The sequence below is a fragment of the Plasmodium malariae genome (genome assembly GCF_900090045.1).
Source record: "Plasmodium malariae genome assembly, chromosome: 13".
In the NCBI taxonomy this organism is placed as follows: domain Eukaryota; phylum Apicomplexa; class Aconoidasida; order Haemosporida; family Plasmodiidae; genus Plasmodium; species Plasmodium malariae.
Window position 1 is genome coordinate 453,675 of NC_041787.1, and position 18,948 is coordinate 472,622.

At 24.5% G+C, this 18,948-nt stretch overlaps 3 protein-coding genes across 3 annotated transcripts; 2 read left to right on the forward strand and 1 right to left on the reverse strand.

The window, feature by feature from the left end:
- Positions 1–401: 401 nt before the first annotated feature.
- PmUG01_13017800 (conserved Plasmodium protein, unknown function) lies at positions 402–1,846 on the reverse strand (the record flags this gene model as incomplete). Its single annotated transcript, XM_029007146.1, has 2 exons — positions 402–1,497; positions 1,800–1,846. 2 exons carry the CDS (start codon positions 1,844–1,846, stop codon positions 402–404), a joined length of 1,143 nt encoding a protein of 380 aa, XP_028863564.1.
- A 561-nt stretch (positions 1,847–2,407) lies between these two features.
- Positions 2,408–3,015, forward strand: PmUG01_13017900 (50S ribosomal protein L29, putative; the record flags this gene model as incomplete). Its single annotated transcript, XM_029007147.1, has 2 exons — positions 2,408–2,620; positions 2,848–3,015. 2 exons carry the CDS (start codon positions 2,408–2,410, stop codon positions 3,013–3,015), a joined length of 381 nt encoding a protein of 126 aa, XP_028863565.1.
- An 866-nt stretch (positions 3,016–3,881) lies between these two features.
- PmUG01_13018000 (conserved Plasmodium protein, unknown function) lies at positions 3,882–17,752 on the forward strand (the record flags this gene model as incomplete). Its single annotated transcript, XM_029007148.1, has 4 exons — positions 3,882–4,077; positions 4,365–16,992; positions 17,195–17,351; positions 17,621–17,752. The coding sequence occupies 4 exons, from the start codon at positions 3,882–3,884 to the stop codon at positions 17,750–17,752; spliced, it is 13,113 nt and encodes a 4,370-aa protein (XP_028863566.1).
- Between the last annotated feature and the right edge of the window lie 1,196 nt (positions 17,753–18,948).

Genomic DNA, 18,948 nt, shown 5'->3' on the forward strand with positions numbered 1-18,948 from the left:
GTAGATTTTTTAAAAATAATTAAATAAAATTTTCAAAAAATTAATATCTAGTATAACAAATTTTGAACATAAAAAAATTCGGGAGATGTTTTTTTGGTAAAACAACAAAAAAAAAAAAAAAAAAATATGAAGAAATAGGTGTAAATAAGGAAAATTATCAATAAGAGTTTACACTATACGACTCTATATTAACCAAACACAAATAAATAAATATTAGAGAATATATATACAAACATATATATATACATATATATACGTATATATTTATATATATTCACACAATTTATGTGGAGAAAAAAAAAAAAAAGACGAGACAGTAATACGCACATAACTCCAACAAAGCTAAAATGAACACCTAATTATCTATATACCATAAATGCACACATTACGAGAAGAAAAAACTATTTTATTATATCATATATTGCTTTCTTAACATATTCTACTTTCTCTTCTACTCTTTGAGGTACTAACTGTTTATATAAAAGTAGGACTTTAAAATTTAATTTTTTAAATAACTTATATCTTTGTAAAAAATATGGAATAACAATTAATGTCCCATCAAAAGTATTTTTCATAGATATACATTCTATTATCAAATTTAAATCTTTTATAAAAATTGGAATAGTATAATTATACATTTTTATTTCACTTATTTGACAGTTAAGTTCATACAAAATATCTATGACTTCATTTATGAAAACATAGTCTAAGTTTCGATTATGTCTTACTATTGAATTTTGAAAGGATTGCAAAAAGTTCAAACAAGAATTATCTAAATATTTTTTATCAATCCATGAACATAAATCATGATTATATATCAATTGTATCTCTTTTATATAATATATATAATTTAAAAAGTTCTTACTTTGATTATCATATAATAACAAATTATGGGACAAGTCATTTATAAAATTGTTTAAAATAAAAATTATCTTCTTATCAGCATTTTCTTTAGGTATCTTTATTCTTAACAAATTCAAAAATAAATTATAAATATTATCCTCTTTTCTGTTATTATTAAATGTTAATAGTTTGAGTCTTTTTATTAATCTATATAAATCTTCTTTTTTTAATATGATACTAAAAAAATATGTGCAATACAAAATGTTTGTTATTTCATGTGAGTTATATGAACTAAGATTATGGAAAATATATTTATATATCAACTTTAGCTTTTCACAATCTCTATTTCTATTATTTTTTAATAACATCAGACTATTATATATTTTTTTATTATATGTGTCTTCAAGATTACTACCATTCAAATGACAACCCAAGGCAATTCTCTTTCTATGTACTTTTCCCATGTTATTCGCATTTGCTCCAAGCCAATTATTACCACCACAATTTTTATTTAATTCATTGCATATACTTCCTGAGAAATGCACATTTCTTATGTGGAATAAAACACTGTGCTTTTTTTTTTTTGAATGAACATGTTCATACGTTCTATTGTTCTTTAAGCCGACAAATGTGCGTTCATTATTATGCACCAATCTGATGTGTATCTTTTACAAGGGGCAAGAAAAAAAAAACAAAGCAAAATTTTATTAAAGAAAAAATATAGGAAACATTATAAGGCAGATAAAACAAAATTATTTATGCATAAATATCACAATTAAAAGAAAGAGAGATGAAAAATACATTTGTATATGTAAAAATGTTTTTTCTATATTTTTTTTGATATTTTATTTACATAAAAAAAAAAAAAAACTTACTATATTGAACAAACTTAAAAATTTATTTTTGCAAAAAAATCCTTTATAACTTGTGTTCATATTTGTATCTTTTAAATAAACCTCGATGAAGAAAAAATTGCCTGGACCAGAAGAACCAAAGGTAACATAATTAGCAAAATTTTAAACATATGTTATCTGAACTCTACATTTTTGATATTAATTGAAACGTTCTTCTAGTTAATTTCACTTTTTTTTGACGAATTTTTTTTTTTTTTTGTATTTTTTTAGCAGTTTCTCCTATTTTTTAACAACTATAATTTCTATTTTTCCTATATTTTCTTTTCTTTTTATTCCTTTTCTTTTTTTTTTTTTTTTATTTTGAGCTTTAATCTTAACTTTTATTTTTTTTTGTGCACATGCTACAAAACGTTAAGGCTACATCAATTTACATTTTCATTCCTTTTATTCTCATATCTTTTTTCACGTATGTGTATATATTCTCTTTACGTGTATTACAAAAAAAAAAAAAAAAAAAAAAATTCTGTAAATTGTGCGTGTTTCCTTTTGTTTTTGCAAATATTAGAATTAATTTATTATGCGCAAGGCATTTGATAATGTAAAGGTAAATTTTTTACTATTTATAGAATAATATTATACGCATAAACATGTACATGTAATACATATATATGTATATATACCTGATATATCATATCTTTATGGCAAAAAAAATGAACCATTTTTATGTTCCTCTTTTGCTTTTCCTTTTGTGTAAAATATATTTAACTAAAGGAGTAAATTTAAATAGGGAAAGAATATCATCATTTTTAAATTACAAATTAAATCTTATTAATATAAAGAAACGTCAAAGTTCTTTATTCTGTTATAAAAAAAGGGTGAAAGCTAAAGAACTGAGGAAGCTGACTACTGAGGAGCTTGAGAAAGTAAAGATTTTATCTATTCATACATTATTTTGCAAAGCAGTCGAAGAAGCCTTATTTTTTATAGTTACACATTCGCATATACATTTACATACGCGTATATATGTAAATACATATATATATATATATATGTGCATCACTGTAAAATTCAATAAAAGTTCAACATATAAATACACATTTTATATATACCTTATCACATCATAAACGCAATAAAACTTATGTTTATGTAGGAAATAATTAAGTGCAGGTTGGATATACAAAAGTTCCAGCATCAGGGATTTTACGATATACATAATTTTAAAATACAATATGAAAAGAACGCTAAAAGAAAATTAGCGCAGTTACTAACAATTTACTATGAGAGATACCTAGATAACAACATAAGAATAAAAAGTTAATTTTTTTTGAAAAAAATATTTTAATTATAAAAAAACAAAGAAACAAAAATCCGAATTTCATCCTTGGAAATATGTCAATTAAAATAAATTAAACAAATTTGTGTTAAAAGTTAATAAGGAATATCAAAAATTCATTTTTATTAATAAAAGTGTACTTTCTTCAAGTATTCCACGTGCGCATAAGCACATACATATATATATATATATATATATATATATATATATATATATATATATATATACATATTTTATGTATTTATACAAATTACTGACTTATATGCGTATAGAGTAGCTACCGCCAATGTAACGTTCAATCCTGTTTAAATTTTTTTTTTTTTTTTGTAGATATTATGAATTTGAATATTTAATTTGTATTACATAGTTGTTTTTCTGTATACTTTTAAATAAAAAAATGTTCCAACTTTTAATTTTTTTTTTTTTATTTTTTCTTAAAAATGTAATAAAAAATTATAATTTTACATTATTTTTGAAGAAACAGCAACATATATTTTTTCCCACTTTTTTAAAAACATATAAAAAATATCATGTATACAATACTACTTTTTCATGATCCACAATTTGTAAATTTTTCGTTATTATAAATTAAGTTGTACTAATATCTTATAAGAATTGTTATATATTTACATCACTAATTTTTGGCAGAACATTTCTTTATTCGTTTTTATCTGTATTCGCATTTGTTAATTTAACCAGTGAAGAATGTACGAACTTGTATCTGTATGTGGTATAAGAACAATATTATGGCTACGTTTGTCACAATAATGATATGTCAATGAACACCTTTTTCCGATTTACCATTTTTAAAGTATTTTCAAACTTAAAGAAAAAATAAAAGAACATAAAAAATGAAGAATTCATTGAAAAATATTAAATTGAAATTAAAGAATAAAACCAAAAAAGGGAATTTTGTGTCGTTTTATGACAGAATAAAAGAAATTAATGAAAAGGAAAAATTACAGACATATAATTTATTAAACGACAGTAACTACGGTGATTACTTAAAGCCCCACAAAAAAAGTAACGAGTTAAATGATAATGATGGTAGGAAAAAAACTGTACATTGACTCAGTGTATATATATATATATACATGTGAGCATCACAATTAATCAATTAATTTGATATATAACTTCCCACCAAGCACGTGTGCCCCTGTGGTTGATTCGTTAAAAAATTCATGTATACATATTTATATTTATGTGTTTGCATATGTATATGTCTATATCTCATGGGAATGGCTGTACATACCGACTGCATGCATGTTTGCACATATAAATGAGTGATATATTGTTCATTTATGACTTTTTTTTCCCCATATTCCTTTTGATAGATTTGAAGAAAACGAATTTTTATGCAGCCCTACAGGAATATCCAAAAATTTGTTGCAATAGTGATTTTAGAAAATGCTGTAGAGAATTAGCACCGTATGCAAAAAACTTAATGTTAATTATATTAAACAAAGACAAGATATTTGGTAATATTTTAAAATATATTGAAAATAGCAAGATTAAGAACGATGAGAAATATTTCTATAAATTACTGGTTATTTTAATCAAAGATCTAAAGGACGAAAGTAAAAAGTATACGGAAGAAATATTAAAAATTTTATATGTTAAAATAAATTTTAACAATTTGGATTTGTTAGAAGAAATATTTAGTAGTTATGCAAATATATTTCGTATTATGAATAAAAGTATTATAAAGAATGTTGATAAGTACATAAAGATATCCTTACCATTATTATGTCATCGTAATAACATAATAAAAATTTTTATTGCTGATAGTTTTTCATATCTGTTAAGAAAATTATCGTTACATGATCTAATATTATGTTTTCATAAATTATATTCTTACTTCAATTATATAAAAAAAAATAAATTAAGGGATTATTCAGAAACACTAAGTCTACTAATGTTGGAATCTTTAAAGGTCGATAACAGCAAATTATCTACGAAAACTTTGCCATTTTTGAAATATATAATTTATTCAATTTTTTTAAAAGAAACATATTATTGCAAAGAAACTGGTTTTAGTTATGATCCACTTATAAATATTAATGATATGAATTATCTAGAAAAAGCAACTGCTTCTTTTTTTATTGATATATATAATTTCACAAAAAAAGAAACATTCGAATGTGTAGAAATCTTTTTAACTTTTATTTTAAAAAAGTATTCCTCCATATATAATAAATGCTACAACGACATTTTATTTTGTTCTAAAAAATGGGATGTTTCAAAGTTGGTAGAGGAAGAAAATGAACGAATTTTTGATGCTAACAATAGGCGACCCTTTATAACAGGAGCAAATGAAGTTAGCAATAGAGTGTGTTCAAGTAACTGTGGTCAGATTGATAAGTACAACAATATAAGTCCCTTAGCAAAGGAAGAAGCAGAGAATGGTTTATATAAAAGTGATAAAGAGAATGGAAATAAAAATGGTATAAATAAAGAGGAAAATATTTCCAATAAGCAGGAGGAGGAAATTTGTATGAAAAACATCTTCTACAAATCAACCAATTTTTTTCTAAAAAAAATATTATATATATGGATAGAAAAAAATAATGAGAGGAAAAATATCATAATTGAAACTACTCTCCATGAGCTGAGTAAATATGTACAAAATTTAAATAATATAAAATTAAATCCTTGGAGTTTTTTTTATATATGGAATATATATGATCACATATTTTTTTTATTAAATCATGATTCTATTCGTAATCAAGATATTAGTAACATATATGTCTATTTTGTCAATAATTTAATGAATATTTTGAATACAGAGGAGGAACATATCAAGAACGGAAAGGACCACTTTAGTAATTATTTATTACGCTTTTTTATCCTTAAAATAGATGAACTTTTAACTAAAAATAGTTCAAACCATGACTATTTTTACTTTAACAGTTTTTTAAAATACATATTTATGAGAATAATAAAATATTCGAAACATGTCAATAGTTTATACTTCTTTGAAAAAATATCCCACACAAATATATCGTCTTCCCTTTTGGATAAGTACATCTCAGATGGAAGTGAAAGCCTATGGAACGAAATATGCTCAGTTAACTTTAGCGATTTATATATAGCAAAAATATTTATCATACATGATATTATAAAGAATTTGATAAAAAAAGAAAAGGAAAATGCTATCGTTAAAAATAAAAAAGGAAATAGAGTTCTGCAGGAGGAGCACTGCTATATGGAAATTCTGCACAATAGTAACATTCATAATATGGATAATCCTGGGACCTATCAAAAAAATGGTAATAGTACTAATAGTAATAACATGTGTGTTAACTGTAGTGACGGTAGCACCAGTGATGGTAATAACTACTGTATCCGTGGTAAGGGTTGTAATGGAAGTGGCATCTCCCTAATGAACTGTCGCAATTGTACCGAAGTGCAAGTACATGTTGCACTCGCAGATTTATGTTTATTAATTTTTGACAAAATAAAAAAGTTGCATGTAATCTTAAAATGCATTAATGAATATGTAAGTGAGGACAATAAAAAAATAGGAGTAAATTCAAGGGAAAATCAAAAAAAAGTTGTCTCTTACGTGAAATCAGTATTACTACTTTTATTTGCCTATATTAATTTGTTGTTAGAAATGGTGGTCACTAATAAAGTTCTGTTATTATTCTATAAAAAAAAAAATAAAGAAGGAGAGGGAGAGGTGGAACCTGCTTCAGTACTTTACAGCCTATGTGATATTTTAGTCATTCTAAAATATAGCAATTTTGCGCAGAACGAATGTAAGGAAAATACATTTTTGGATACTAATATATATATAAATAGTATTATACTTGATATTAACATTATCATAACCATCCTGTTAAAAAGTACTTATAATAATACAATAAATGAAAATATGATTACAAAAAATAATAGATGTTTATTAAATTTTTTAAGTAAATGGAAACAACAGGATATATATTGTGCTAACTATTTGTCTAAAATTAAAGCTATAATAACAAATTTAAATGAGTTGAACTATTTTAAAAATAAAATAGATGATGTAATTCTATATTTAAAGGTTTTTAAAAAACTTCTATTATTTTATGATACAAGAAACAGAAAAGAACTCTTAGAAGTAATTAAATTTTTAATAGGAATATATATTGAGTTGAAAGCTAACAGAAAAAGTCATGGTGTAGAAAGGAAGGATGATAATATCGTATTTTGGAGAAAAAATACACATTATGAAAAAGTGCTATTTGTTTTTGATTGTATGATATATTTAGAAAATGAAGAATATCTATTAACATATGAAAAAATATATGACTCCAAAATTATGGATGTAATAAATTATTTAACAAATTTAAAAAATTTGAATATTTTCAGTGAATATATATTAAAATTTTCTACAAAAATTTGTATTATAGAATTAATTATGCTATTAAATATTCCCCTAATAAGTATACCAAAATCGGTTATTAGTAATTTTAAAAATTTTTTGCGCTCATATACTGTTGAAAGAAAAATTAATGACAAAAATGATTATTATTGCCATTCGGAATATTATTTTTTTATAATAAATTTCTTATTTAAATTTAGTAAAAGTAAATTACATATGCTTGAAGGGAAAATAGGGAAAAAAAATCTTCAAAAGGATACATTACTAAATAATAATTTTAATGATAGAAATATTAATAAAGAGGAAAAACTCGTAGAACTGGTAAAATACAACATTGCAGAGGAGGAAGAAATTTCCAAGTGTCATAATTTAAAACACTTTATTTCGGTGAGCATTAAAGAATGTGAACAGAAATTTCAATGTTATTTATATAAAAGAAAAAATAAAGATGTAATACAAACTTCTTCACAAGAGGAACACTTTAATATAGAAATTTTTTTGAAAAACATTTTAACATCGCTTGATTTTTTGATAATTCCACAAATTAATAGTTTTAATAAACCTTTTAAAATAAAAATACTAGACATGTACGTATGGATTATTGGGTACATTAATATGAATTGTAGCTATTATATAAATGAGTTAAAGTATTATAATTTGATTGACGTATTATTTGAAATTGTTTACAATTTGAATTCCATTTTTTGTAATTACAGAGATGATGACATTACCGTGGCTGATATCGCTTCTCATACCGCTACTACTACCGCTACTACTACCGCTACTACTACCGCTACTACGACCGCTACTACGACCGCTACTACGACCGCTGCTACTATCGCTGCTACTACCGCTACTACTACCGCTGCTACTACCGCTGCAACTGCTCCTAATGTACATCGCAAACATAATGGACCATGTTCACAGTCATTCTCATTGATAATTGGCAAAGTTAAATTTTCCATAAAGGTTTTTGTAAGCAAATTTATGTATAATATGCACCTTTTAAGGATACCTAATGTCTTAAGATTTATACACATATTATGTTCATACAATAAAAAATTAAATAATTACAGAAATGATATTGAAGAAATTTTATCAGAGCAGAGTATTAATTTTACCAAGTTACTGTTAAATATAAAGGAAGAGGACAGCAGCACAATCAGTCCAATTTTAACAAAAATTATTTTTTGTATGTTAAAAAACAGAACGAAAGGGGGTAATTATAAGTTAAAGAAGAATATGATTTTTTACTTATCTGCTATTTCGAATGATAATTATTGTCACATACTTATACCAGTTATTTATTCATTTACAAATGTGTATGAAAACAAAATCGACTATAACAATTTGCTTAGATATGAAGACAAGGAAAAGGTTCTTGTTGAATTTTTAAAAACATGTCAAGGAAACTTTTCGAAACACTGGAATTATCTATGTAACTTAGGAAATGTGAATAGAAGTGCGGATAAATTTGATTGTACAAGTGAGAATATAACAAAAGGGAGTGCAAACAACACTTTTTCGTATGAGCACATATTTAATGATTCCCATTGGTGTTTTAATAATTACATAATTGAGATAAAAAAAGATGCACTGTTTAAAAATTTTTATTTCAACAGAAATTTCAAATTGTTGATTCAGATCTTAAAAATTATGAAACATAAACTAAATTGTTATTTCGAATTTTTGTTTCATATATTTATTACCATATCATACTATATTAATATCTATTATTATGTAAGAAGGAAACTCAAATCGAGGAATATTTTTTTAAGCCTTAAGCAAATGGAATATAGTAAATACGAACACACAGTAGACTACGCTGCATATGATCTTTTACCACTTTATGAGAATAGCAATGTTCATGATAGTAACTATAAGAATAACGGTAATGATGATCGCAGCAATAGCGAAAATGAAAGAAAAAGCGACATAAGTTGCAAACTCGAAGTAGTGGAAAAAAGTAGGAGTCAAGTGAACTTTCCAAAAACACCTATAATATTGAAAAAAAAATATATCGAGCTAAATATAAAAGATACATATTTGAAGAATATCCAAAAAAAATGCATAGAAAATATTCAGTTTATTATGCTTAACTATGATATTAGGGAACTTAATTTGTTGAAAGTTAAGGACTTTTTTACCTTCTTATTCTACAAAAATTTAAGGAATATAGGGAAAAAGAATAAGTTCTTAAATATTCTATTTAATATATGGTGCAAAAATGAGGCATATTATGATTTTTATGTTAGTATTATACCTAATTCTGTGTTGACATTAATTAAAGCTATAAATAATAAAAATATTATTAATAAATTAAGTTATTTCGAATGGAATAATTTAACTGATAAAGTATTCGATATTATTTTACGTTTATGTGGTTATGATTATGGCGATGAGGCAGAGGAATTTTTTAATGTTAAGTCATTTAACAGAATGAGTCATCAAGTAAAGAATAAAAGTAAGACACATTTTAACTTATTAGTTAAAAAAAAAAATTACAATTTGTTTAATTCGAAAGGAATAAGAATACTAAAACCTTATATTTCAGATATTATATTATGTATTAGAAAAACTATTTTAAAAAGATATAAAAATTTTATATTCGAAACGGAAAATGCAACATTATCAAATAGAAAAAGTAAAAAGACAGAACTAAGAATTATTACCAATAAAGAATTACAAATATTAATTGAGTTGTCTTCGTTTAACAAAAATCAAATACAAAACATGCATATCATTAATATTATCTGTACCTCTCTGTTGATTAATTGTAAATCTCTGCATAGTACAAATTCGTGTCATATACATAAAATAAAATTAATATTGACAGCAATAAAAAAATTAATTATTAATATATCAAAAGAGGACAATTATTTAAGAAAAAGGAAAAAAACAACTTGTAACTTATCTTTTCTTAATGGGGTTGGTGCATTGGTTAAACGGTTCGTCCATACGGGAAAAGATAATATCGAAGAGAAGGTAACGGAAAGGGGAGAAAGCGTGGCAGAAGGGGACAAAGTAGGAAATAAAAGAACATATGTTTCTTCCCCCATTTTCTACTACAATTCCCACAAAATGTATATATGCTTTAAAGTAAAAACCATGTTATATGAAATTATTCAGAGGTGTTACGATTTAAGCTGCAGAGTTCTCGCTGGTGAACTTTTAACTATGGTTGGTTGTATCTTCTTGAAAATAAGAAATATTGAAAAATATTTAGATTGCTTTAAAAAAAGTTTTCTTAAATTTTTGAGGAAAACTAACGATTTATATTATAACTCCAAATATGTGTTAAAATATATTATGAAAATTCCATTAAAAAATGAAAAAATGAAAAAGAACAAGTACTACTCCTTTCTTCAGATTGCTCAAATATTTTGTGGCTTAAACATTTGTAATGAAAGATACTCATTTCATGAATATGACTCGGATGTACAATTTTTAATTTTGTTAGATCTATGTAATATTAAAATGCCATTTATTATATCTAATTATTTTTCGAACTTGAGTAAAAATGAAGATATAAATGAAAACAGTAATTGCTGCAGTAAAAACGATTTGTCTCTTCCACCAAAGGTGGAATGTCAAAGAAATACAACTATAAAAATTGGTAATGGAAGAGCTGTTAACAGTCAGTTTACCTTTAAATACCTCTTTCTAAAGAGTAATAAAATTTTTCTTGAAATACTAATAAGACATTGTTTATTTTTGATCTTTAACGAATCAACCAACGAAATGGTGAGAGATAAATCTATTAAATTTATTTTATTTTTTACAAAATTATTGAAGCACTTATTGCAAACATGTGCAAAAATGGGGGGAAATGAATATGTTTATAATATAAGCATTGTTAGAGATATTAAAATATACGTACATTTTGTTGTTAATATAATAATGCCCAAAGCTTTGAATGCATTAAAAAAAAACATCAACGATTTTACAAAAATTTCTCTGGAAATTATACTTACGTCATCAAAAAATATATGCCCTTATATAAACATATTAAATTTTTTAGATATAGAAAGCTTTTTAAGAGATGTTAAAAATTCGCGTGTAAGGAATTATGTATTAAATGAAAATACTAACTCGCTATTTTGCTTTAATGCAATAAAGGAAAAATATTCCAGAGAGTTTCACACTGTCAAGAGAGATAAGAAAAGAAATAATGGTATAATAACAAACTTTAAAATATTAGAAAATTTGTTATTTTATGATCTATACTACAATATAGTTGCTAGGAAAGACAAAAGGTATAATGAACATTTATCAACTACCTACAGAGAAAATTATAAGCAAGAAACTGTAATTCAAAATTTATTAGACCTAAAATCTGAAAACAACGCAAAAGGTGTAAAAAGATTACTTATCATTGCACCAGATCTGTGTACATACACAACTTGTAAAATAGTAATACCTTTAGCATTAAATTATGTTTTACAAACAAGTTCGAAAAAAGAAACATACAACAAATTTCTTAGCTTAAATAGTATAAAATTACTTGGTTTATGCCTAGAAAAGGTTGGAATAAAAATTGTATACAATTTATTGCATATGCTACTATCAGAGCTGAAGAAGAATTCCTTTAATAAATTATACATTGAAAAATCAATAAGTCATATAGCGCGAAAGTATGATTTTAAAGAATTTAAAGAAATGAAATTTAACCCGTATTTATACTTCAGTAAAAATGTAATGAACCAGAAGGAGAAAAGAAATGAAGCAGAGTCTGATACTGTTAAATCGGATAATGAAGGACAGAATAAAAGAGAAGATATTAAGGCTCAGTATTTAAGCTCAAATGGATGTGAAGAAGAACGAGCTATACGCCCGAATGAAGTATCATCTATAAAAGAAATAAACTCAGGTGTAGAAAATGTAACCTATATAAAGAAAAAATATAATTTACATTGCAATAAATTTATTCAGTATATTCTTCCGCAGTTAAAATTTTTAATGTTTGATAGAACATTGATGAACAATAAGAAAAAAAAAAAAAAGAGTTATATAAACGATTTAGTTGTTGACCATAAAAACAAGGATGTTGTAGCTAAGCCGGATATGATCATATCCTTTTTAGTAATATTAAATAAAATGAATTATAATTTTCAGAAAGAATTGCATAAAATAATATATAAATTATGCTATTGTTTGTCCTCTAAAACAAATAATATAAGAAATGAGTCAAAGAAAACGTTATGTTATATATCCATGTATCTCGGTTTGAATTACTTTGATTTAATTATAAAACAAATGTCTGATTATTTAGTAAAGGGTTATCACATATCAATTTTTTTATGTACTGTCAACTCAATTTTAGAATATGCACTATATGAAAAGGATAAATTTCTAGATAAAAATTATCTTAAAATAAACTTCAACACATTAAATGAAGGTAATATAAAGAAGAAGAAGAAATGCCAGGAAGATATAGAACTAGAAGAACTTTTTTCCTATAAAAACATATGTACCAATATTTTCAATATGATTAAACTAGAAATTATAAATGAAATTGACAAAAATACAGAGGATGTTAATAAAACAAGAATAAAGAGGAAAACAATGGAAAGTAAAAAGACTTATGGAAGCAATATAATTAAACTGTTAACAACTGTAATGCCAGAAAAATGTATAGAAAATAATATATTAACCTTTTTGGAGAGCTTATTTAGTGGTGAATCTTTCGAATATAATGAAGTGGAGAAAAATTTTATATTTAAAAAGAAATACATAAATATTATTTCTTGCTATTTTAATAATTTTATAAAAGGCATAGAAGAAAATAAAAATATATCTCACACATTTATGTTAAATATTATTTACAAGTTATTGATAAAATCAATTTATTTTTTTAGAGGAGATAGTTATGAAAATTTACTTGCTGTTATGAAAAATTCCAACTATTTATTTTTTAAGTATAATTTGGTAAATGAAGTACATGGCTTTAATCATTTTAAAAAATGTTTACAGTTTTTTATATCAGCAGAAACATCGCAAGAAAAGTATTTAGGTTATAATTATGAACACAAGAGTATTCAATACCCCGAGAAAAGAAGCAATTTGGATCTAATACAAGGCTCATTTCAAGCAAAAAATGTATACGAGTTAATTGGTAAGACCAAGAAGTTTGATTTTAGGGTGCATGCACAGGTTTTAGCTAGGGTGTCCATAAGGTTACTAATATTTATTATTAAACGATCGTCTCGTATATTTTCCGAAGACAGTGAAAAATTAGACATGTGCGAAGAAGCAAAGCAAGATAAAAATTTAAGTAGCAACATCACTGCTGAGTTAAATAGAAATAATGATAATGAAAATAGAAGTAAATGTATTGAAAATAGTAGTAATTGTATTGAAAATAGTAGTAATTGTATTGAAAATAGTACTAACTGTATTGAAAATAGTAGTAATTGTATAGAAAATAGTACTAACTGTATTGAAAATAGTACTAACTGTATTGAAAATAGTACTAACTGTATTGAAAATAGTATTAACTGTATTGAAAATAGTAGTAGTAGTAATAATAATAGAAATAGTAATATTATTGTACCTAATGGAAAAACAGTGGAATGGACCCAATATAACTATAAAGGTAGCACAAAGAACAGTTCAGCGATCGATAATTTGAATGTTAAAAAGGAACAACAAATGGCAGTTAATATATGTGTGAATGATAAGGAAGGGACTATACAATATATAGGGCAGAAGAATACTGAAGTAAATTGTGAGACTTATTCAGGGTTTATTGAATATATTCGTTTAATTGAACCGTTACTGGTTTATTGCTATTGTTATGGGAAAGAAGAAGTATTTATTCTATCATCAAAATGTATTAAAATCATTAAGAGAAAGAAATATAGCGATTTCAAAAAGTTTGGAAAATTAATAATATTATCATCCATAGATATATTAAAAAATATACCTAACTATTATAGTAAAGAGTTTGACAAACTCATTTTAGCCTGTATTGATACCCTCACCTCTTTGATAAAAAGTAATAACAAAAATGACTTTATGTCTTGGCTTAATTCGGATGTGTCACATCATGCGGACTCAATTAACAATTTGAAGAGCGATCAAAATGACGCGTACAATGGTACCCCCAGTGGTACCCAAAATAGTAGCCAAAACGATAGTACTGCTTCTAATAATATGAGCAAAATAGTAGGAACATTGGATAGAATTAATCGCAACCACATAAATAAAGTCAAACGACAAAAAAAATTGAATTATCTGCTAGATGGTAACATCTTATCTATGCAATATAATAATGAGAAGGAGGCGGAACATACCTCATATGAAGAATCAATCAATTCATTAAGATATTGTTTAATTAACCAAATATCTTTATTACTGGATAGTAAAAATCACGTGTGGGAGTTATTACTACTATTAAAAAATTGCTTGCTTCGTGAAGATATAAATAATATTGTTAAGCATCATTCTATTATTTTAAAAATAAATGGTTGTATTGATCAAATTTTCACAATAATGATTAAAGAATCTTATAATTTGAAATTATCTTTTTTATGTGGTCAGATTTACATTGACTTTTTGATGCGCTTTCCTATATCACAAAAAGAAAAAAAAAAAAAATTTTTTCAAATATTGAATAACTTAAATGATGAAAATGATGACTCAAGAATTGCTGTTTTGAATACTATATTTTTGTTCTTAAATAGAGTTAATGCAAAATTATTGAAAGAAGAATTTTACTACGTTACCTATGCTAGTCTTTTAGTTAATTTTTCTAATGAAACGAACTGTAAGTGCAAAAAAATGTATGTATTTTTATTAACATTGCTCTTTCAACAAGTAAATGATTTAAATTATGTTTTTAATTCTTATAAAATTTTAAAACACAATTTGATATTCTCCTTGAAGTCTACCATTGTTTATACTTACTTGTATTTATTGCCTGTCTTTACATCAATTTTTTTTAAAAATATGCCGTTGTACTATCAAATTATTCTGAGTGAAATTTCTTTTGAAAATAACCAACAGATTAATTCGAAAGAGTATAAAAAAAGGAGAAAGAATAAAATTAAGCAGCTGTGCTCAGAAGAAAATAGTATTAGCAATAGTAATATAACATATGATGAACTAGAGCAAGGTGAAGACAGTTCTTTAGAGAAATATTCAGAAAATCATCTGAACTCCATTCGTAATTATTTCTTAAATGAATTACTGAGATACTCCAATAATGACAAAAATAAGAATAAGTGTAATGAAGAAGAAAAAAGAAAAAAGAAAAAGGAAAAAAATAATGCGTCTGCCTACGCACAAGAGGATAAGATTATGTTTATGAGGAACCAATTAGAAGATTTATTTTTATCATTAGTGTTTTATATAATTGGAATAACTTGCGCAAATATAAAAACATATATGAAAGAAGATAAAAATTTAATTCATATTTTCACATCTTCTCAAAATATTATCTATTTTTGTAATCACTACGTTATATATAAAGAAATTGATGCTGATATGGTGTATTTATTTTATAAGTCGTTAGAGCAAATTTTTTCATATATAGACATTGATTTAATAGAAAATTTATTGTTTGAAAAATGTATATATGAAAAATACGCCCACGAAAAGTATAAGGTATACTTTTTAAAACATGATAACATTAAATGTTTTAAGAGAGATATTGGCGCATGTCATACTAAACAACATGTCAATATAATACACAACATAGATGCGGATTATGAAAAATTAATTTTATACTATTTATACTTCTGGAATTTAATATTTGAAAATGGGCTATTTAATAATAATTCATATATACAAATTACATCAGTAAAAATATTGTTGAATTATATAAATAAAAAAGTGGCATATCCATTTTTCCCTTTGCTGCTAGTTAAATTATTTTCTTCCAATACATTTATTATCAATCTTATTATTAAAAAAATGTTATCACTACTTTTAAATTCGTACTTTCTTGAACATTTTTATATATATCATAAGGAAATTAGTTTTCTCCTTTCAAAAATATGCAAACTGTTAATTCGTTTTCCGTGGATTACCAACGGTCTTGAGGAGGAAAAGGAGCAAAGTGAACTAAGTTATAAGAAAAATTCTATAAAGAACATAGATTTAAATAATACGTTAAATCCTTGCATCGGGTTTAATGGTGCCACACCAGTGCAAAATGGAATAGATTCTACTGTTGTGGAACAGAATACTCCCAAAAAACAGTATGAAAATAAGGATGATCATTTAAATAACTCAAGTGATGGTGAAGAATTTAATAGAGTATACGCTATTTTGCAGAATGAAGAATATATAGTAGCGACTTATAATACATATGACTATAAAAATGATCATGGAAATTCTGAAATTGGTGAAGATATTGAGATGACCAAAGAAATGTTATCATATAGCAAATTTTTTTTAATTATCGTTACATTATCACGTGGAATAAGCTTACACTTAAAAAATAAAAAAAAATCATTTACAAGAATATTAACCATATTAAATACTTTTAAAAATATAATTAATGATTTTCCACCACAACTCTGGAATCTTGATAATGGAATAATTAATAATGTTATTTCTCCTTTATACAAAATAGCATCCATTTATAAAAAAAAGTACGCATATTAACGCCAAATAAATGTTTCTAAAATATATGTTTGTGGGTGTTTACAAAATAAATTACAGCTTTCAAATAATGCTTCTTTTTTCTTATTTAAAGAGATTGCTATAAATATTTCACCACACATTTTTGTTTACATTATGTGAATAAGTTATGATTTATTTAATTTTTTTTTTTTTTTTTTTTTTTTTTTATAGATATTTCGTTGAGGATGAAAATATTTTTGAAGAAACGAGTGTATACAAAAAGTTTATTTATTTGTCGAGTTATTCGTGGCATATTATTTCTCTCTTAGAGGAAAAATTACAGAATAATAAGAACATTTTTAATAAAGCCTTCGTGCAAACCAGACAGGTAATAAGAACAAAATCATCCTTTTCTTCTGTATCTCCCGTTTTACTTGTTTCTTATGTTTTGCATGTTTTTTTTGTGTCAAAACTCTTCTTTTTTTTTGCCCCCATTTTTGTAATGTACATATATTTTAAAAACAATTTTTGTACGTAATTAAAAAGGATCATCATAATATTAGTGCATGCATATTTTATATGTACTTAAGTATGAATATTTATTTTTATATATATTTATTTATTTATATGAACACCGTTTTTTTCTTCCCTTTGCAGAGAATTAACCGAATTAGGTTTATCAAGAAAAGAAGAAAGAATATATTAGCTGTGAAAAACCCCACGTTATATACGTTAAATAAGTTTAAGAAAAGGGAGAAAAAAAAAATGAAAAAAAGGAAAGAAATGTGAATTTTTAGAACAAATCTACATTTTTATGTAAAATCCAAAAAATATTTTTTTTTTTTTTTTTTTAATATTTTGTTTGAACCGTGTAAGAAATCATTCATAATGTTGAAAGTACATAATTATGTATATTATAACGTGCATATAAAGCAAAATAAACAAAAAGATACCATTTTTTGTTAATTAAAGTTTGAATTTTTATTCGCACTTACACGAGTGATAAAAATATAGGACATGTTGTGATGTTTTTGTTCTTTTTTTTTTTAAGAATTATAGGACTTGCGTCTTGTACCTATATGAACTATAAAATAAAGAGCTCATTATAAAACTTAATTTTTGAGTTAAAATCAGAAAAAAAAAAAAAAAAGAAAATTAAAAAAGTCTTTTTAAATTAAGCTTAATTTACAGTTTCTATAATTTTCATTTTAAAAGAAAAAAGAAAGGTAGCTATTACTATGTATTACCCCTGTCACATGTATATGTAAGGTTCGATTATATTTATGTCTTATTTATATATATTGTTAATTGTTCTATTTAAGGAAAAAAAATATGAATTATTCCTTGGCAATGTACAAATATTTATTTATTACACAACAATAGTGAAATAGCCTTTTGTTTGAATTTCCTTTTTTTTCATTTTGAAAATTGTGAAGTGTACATATATATATATATACATTCTAGAATAGACGTATTTTATTTAAAATACCAAAATGATTGGTTCCTTCTTTTTTTCATTTTTTCTCTCATTCTTTTTTTTTTTTTTTTTCAATATTGTAATAATATTTCTTTTTTTTTATTACACCATATATTTATCAAGAAAAACTTAAGGGAAAAAGAAATGTGCCAGTAGATGGTTGTACTTTGAGTTGAAAAAATATAGGAGCTATAAAGATGAATGAGTATTTTTTTATCCTATTTTATTTTCATGTTAAATGGAATAAATAAGCAACTTTTTAAAGGTGATATTTACTAATTTTTTTAAAAAACCTTACCCTTTAATACATAAACCCAGATAAAAATGGAGATAAAAAGGATAATTTCAATAATTTCACTTTTAGCTTACACTTTTATTATATCAAAAGAAAAATTGAAGGATAGACAAAAATGTTACAACCATAACCACACTTTCAGAGGAGTTACTGACTGTTTCAGAGGTAACTCAAATAACATGCTCTATTTTGCATTATACAGAAAATTAGTAC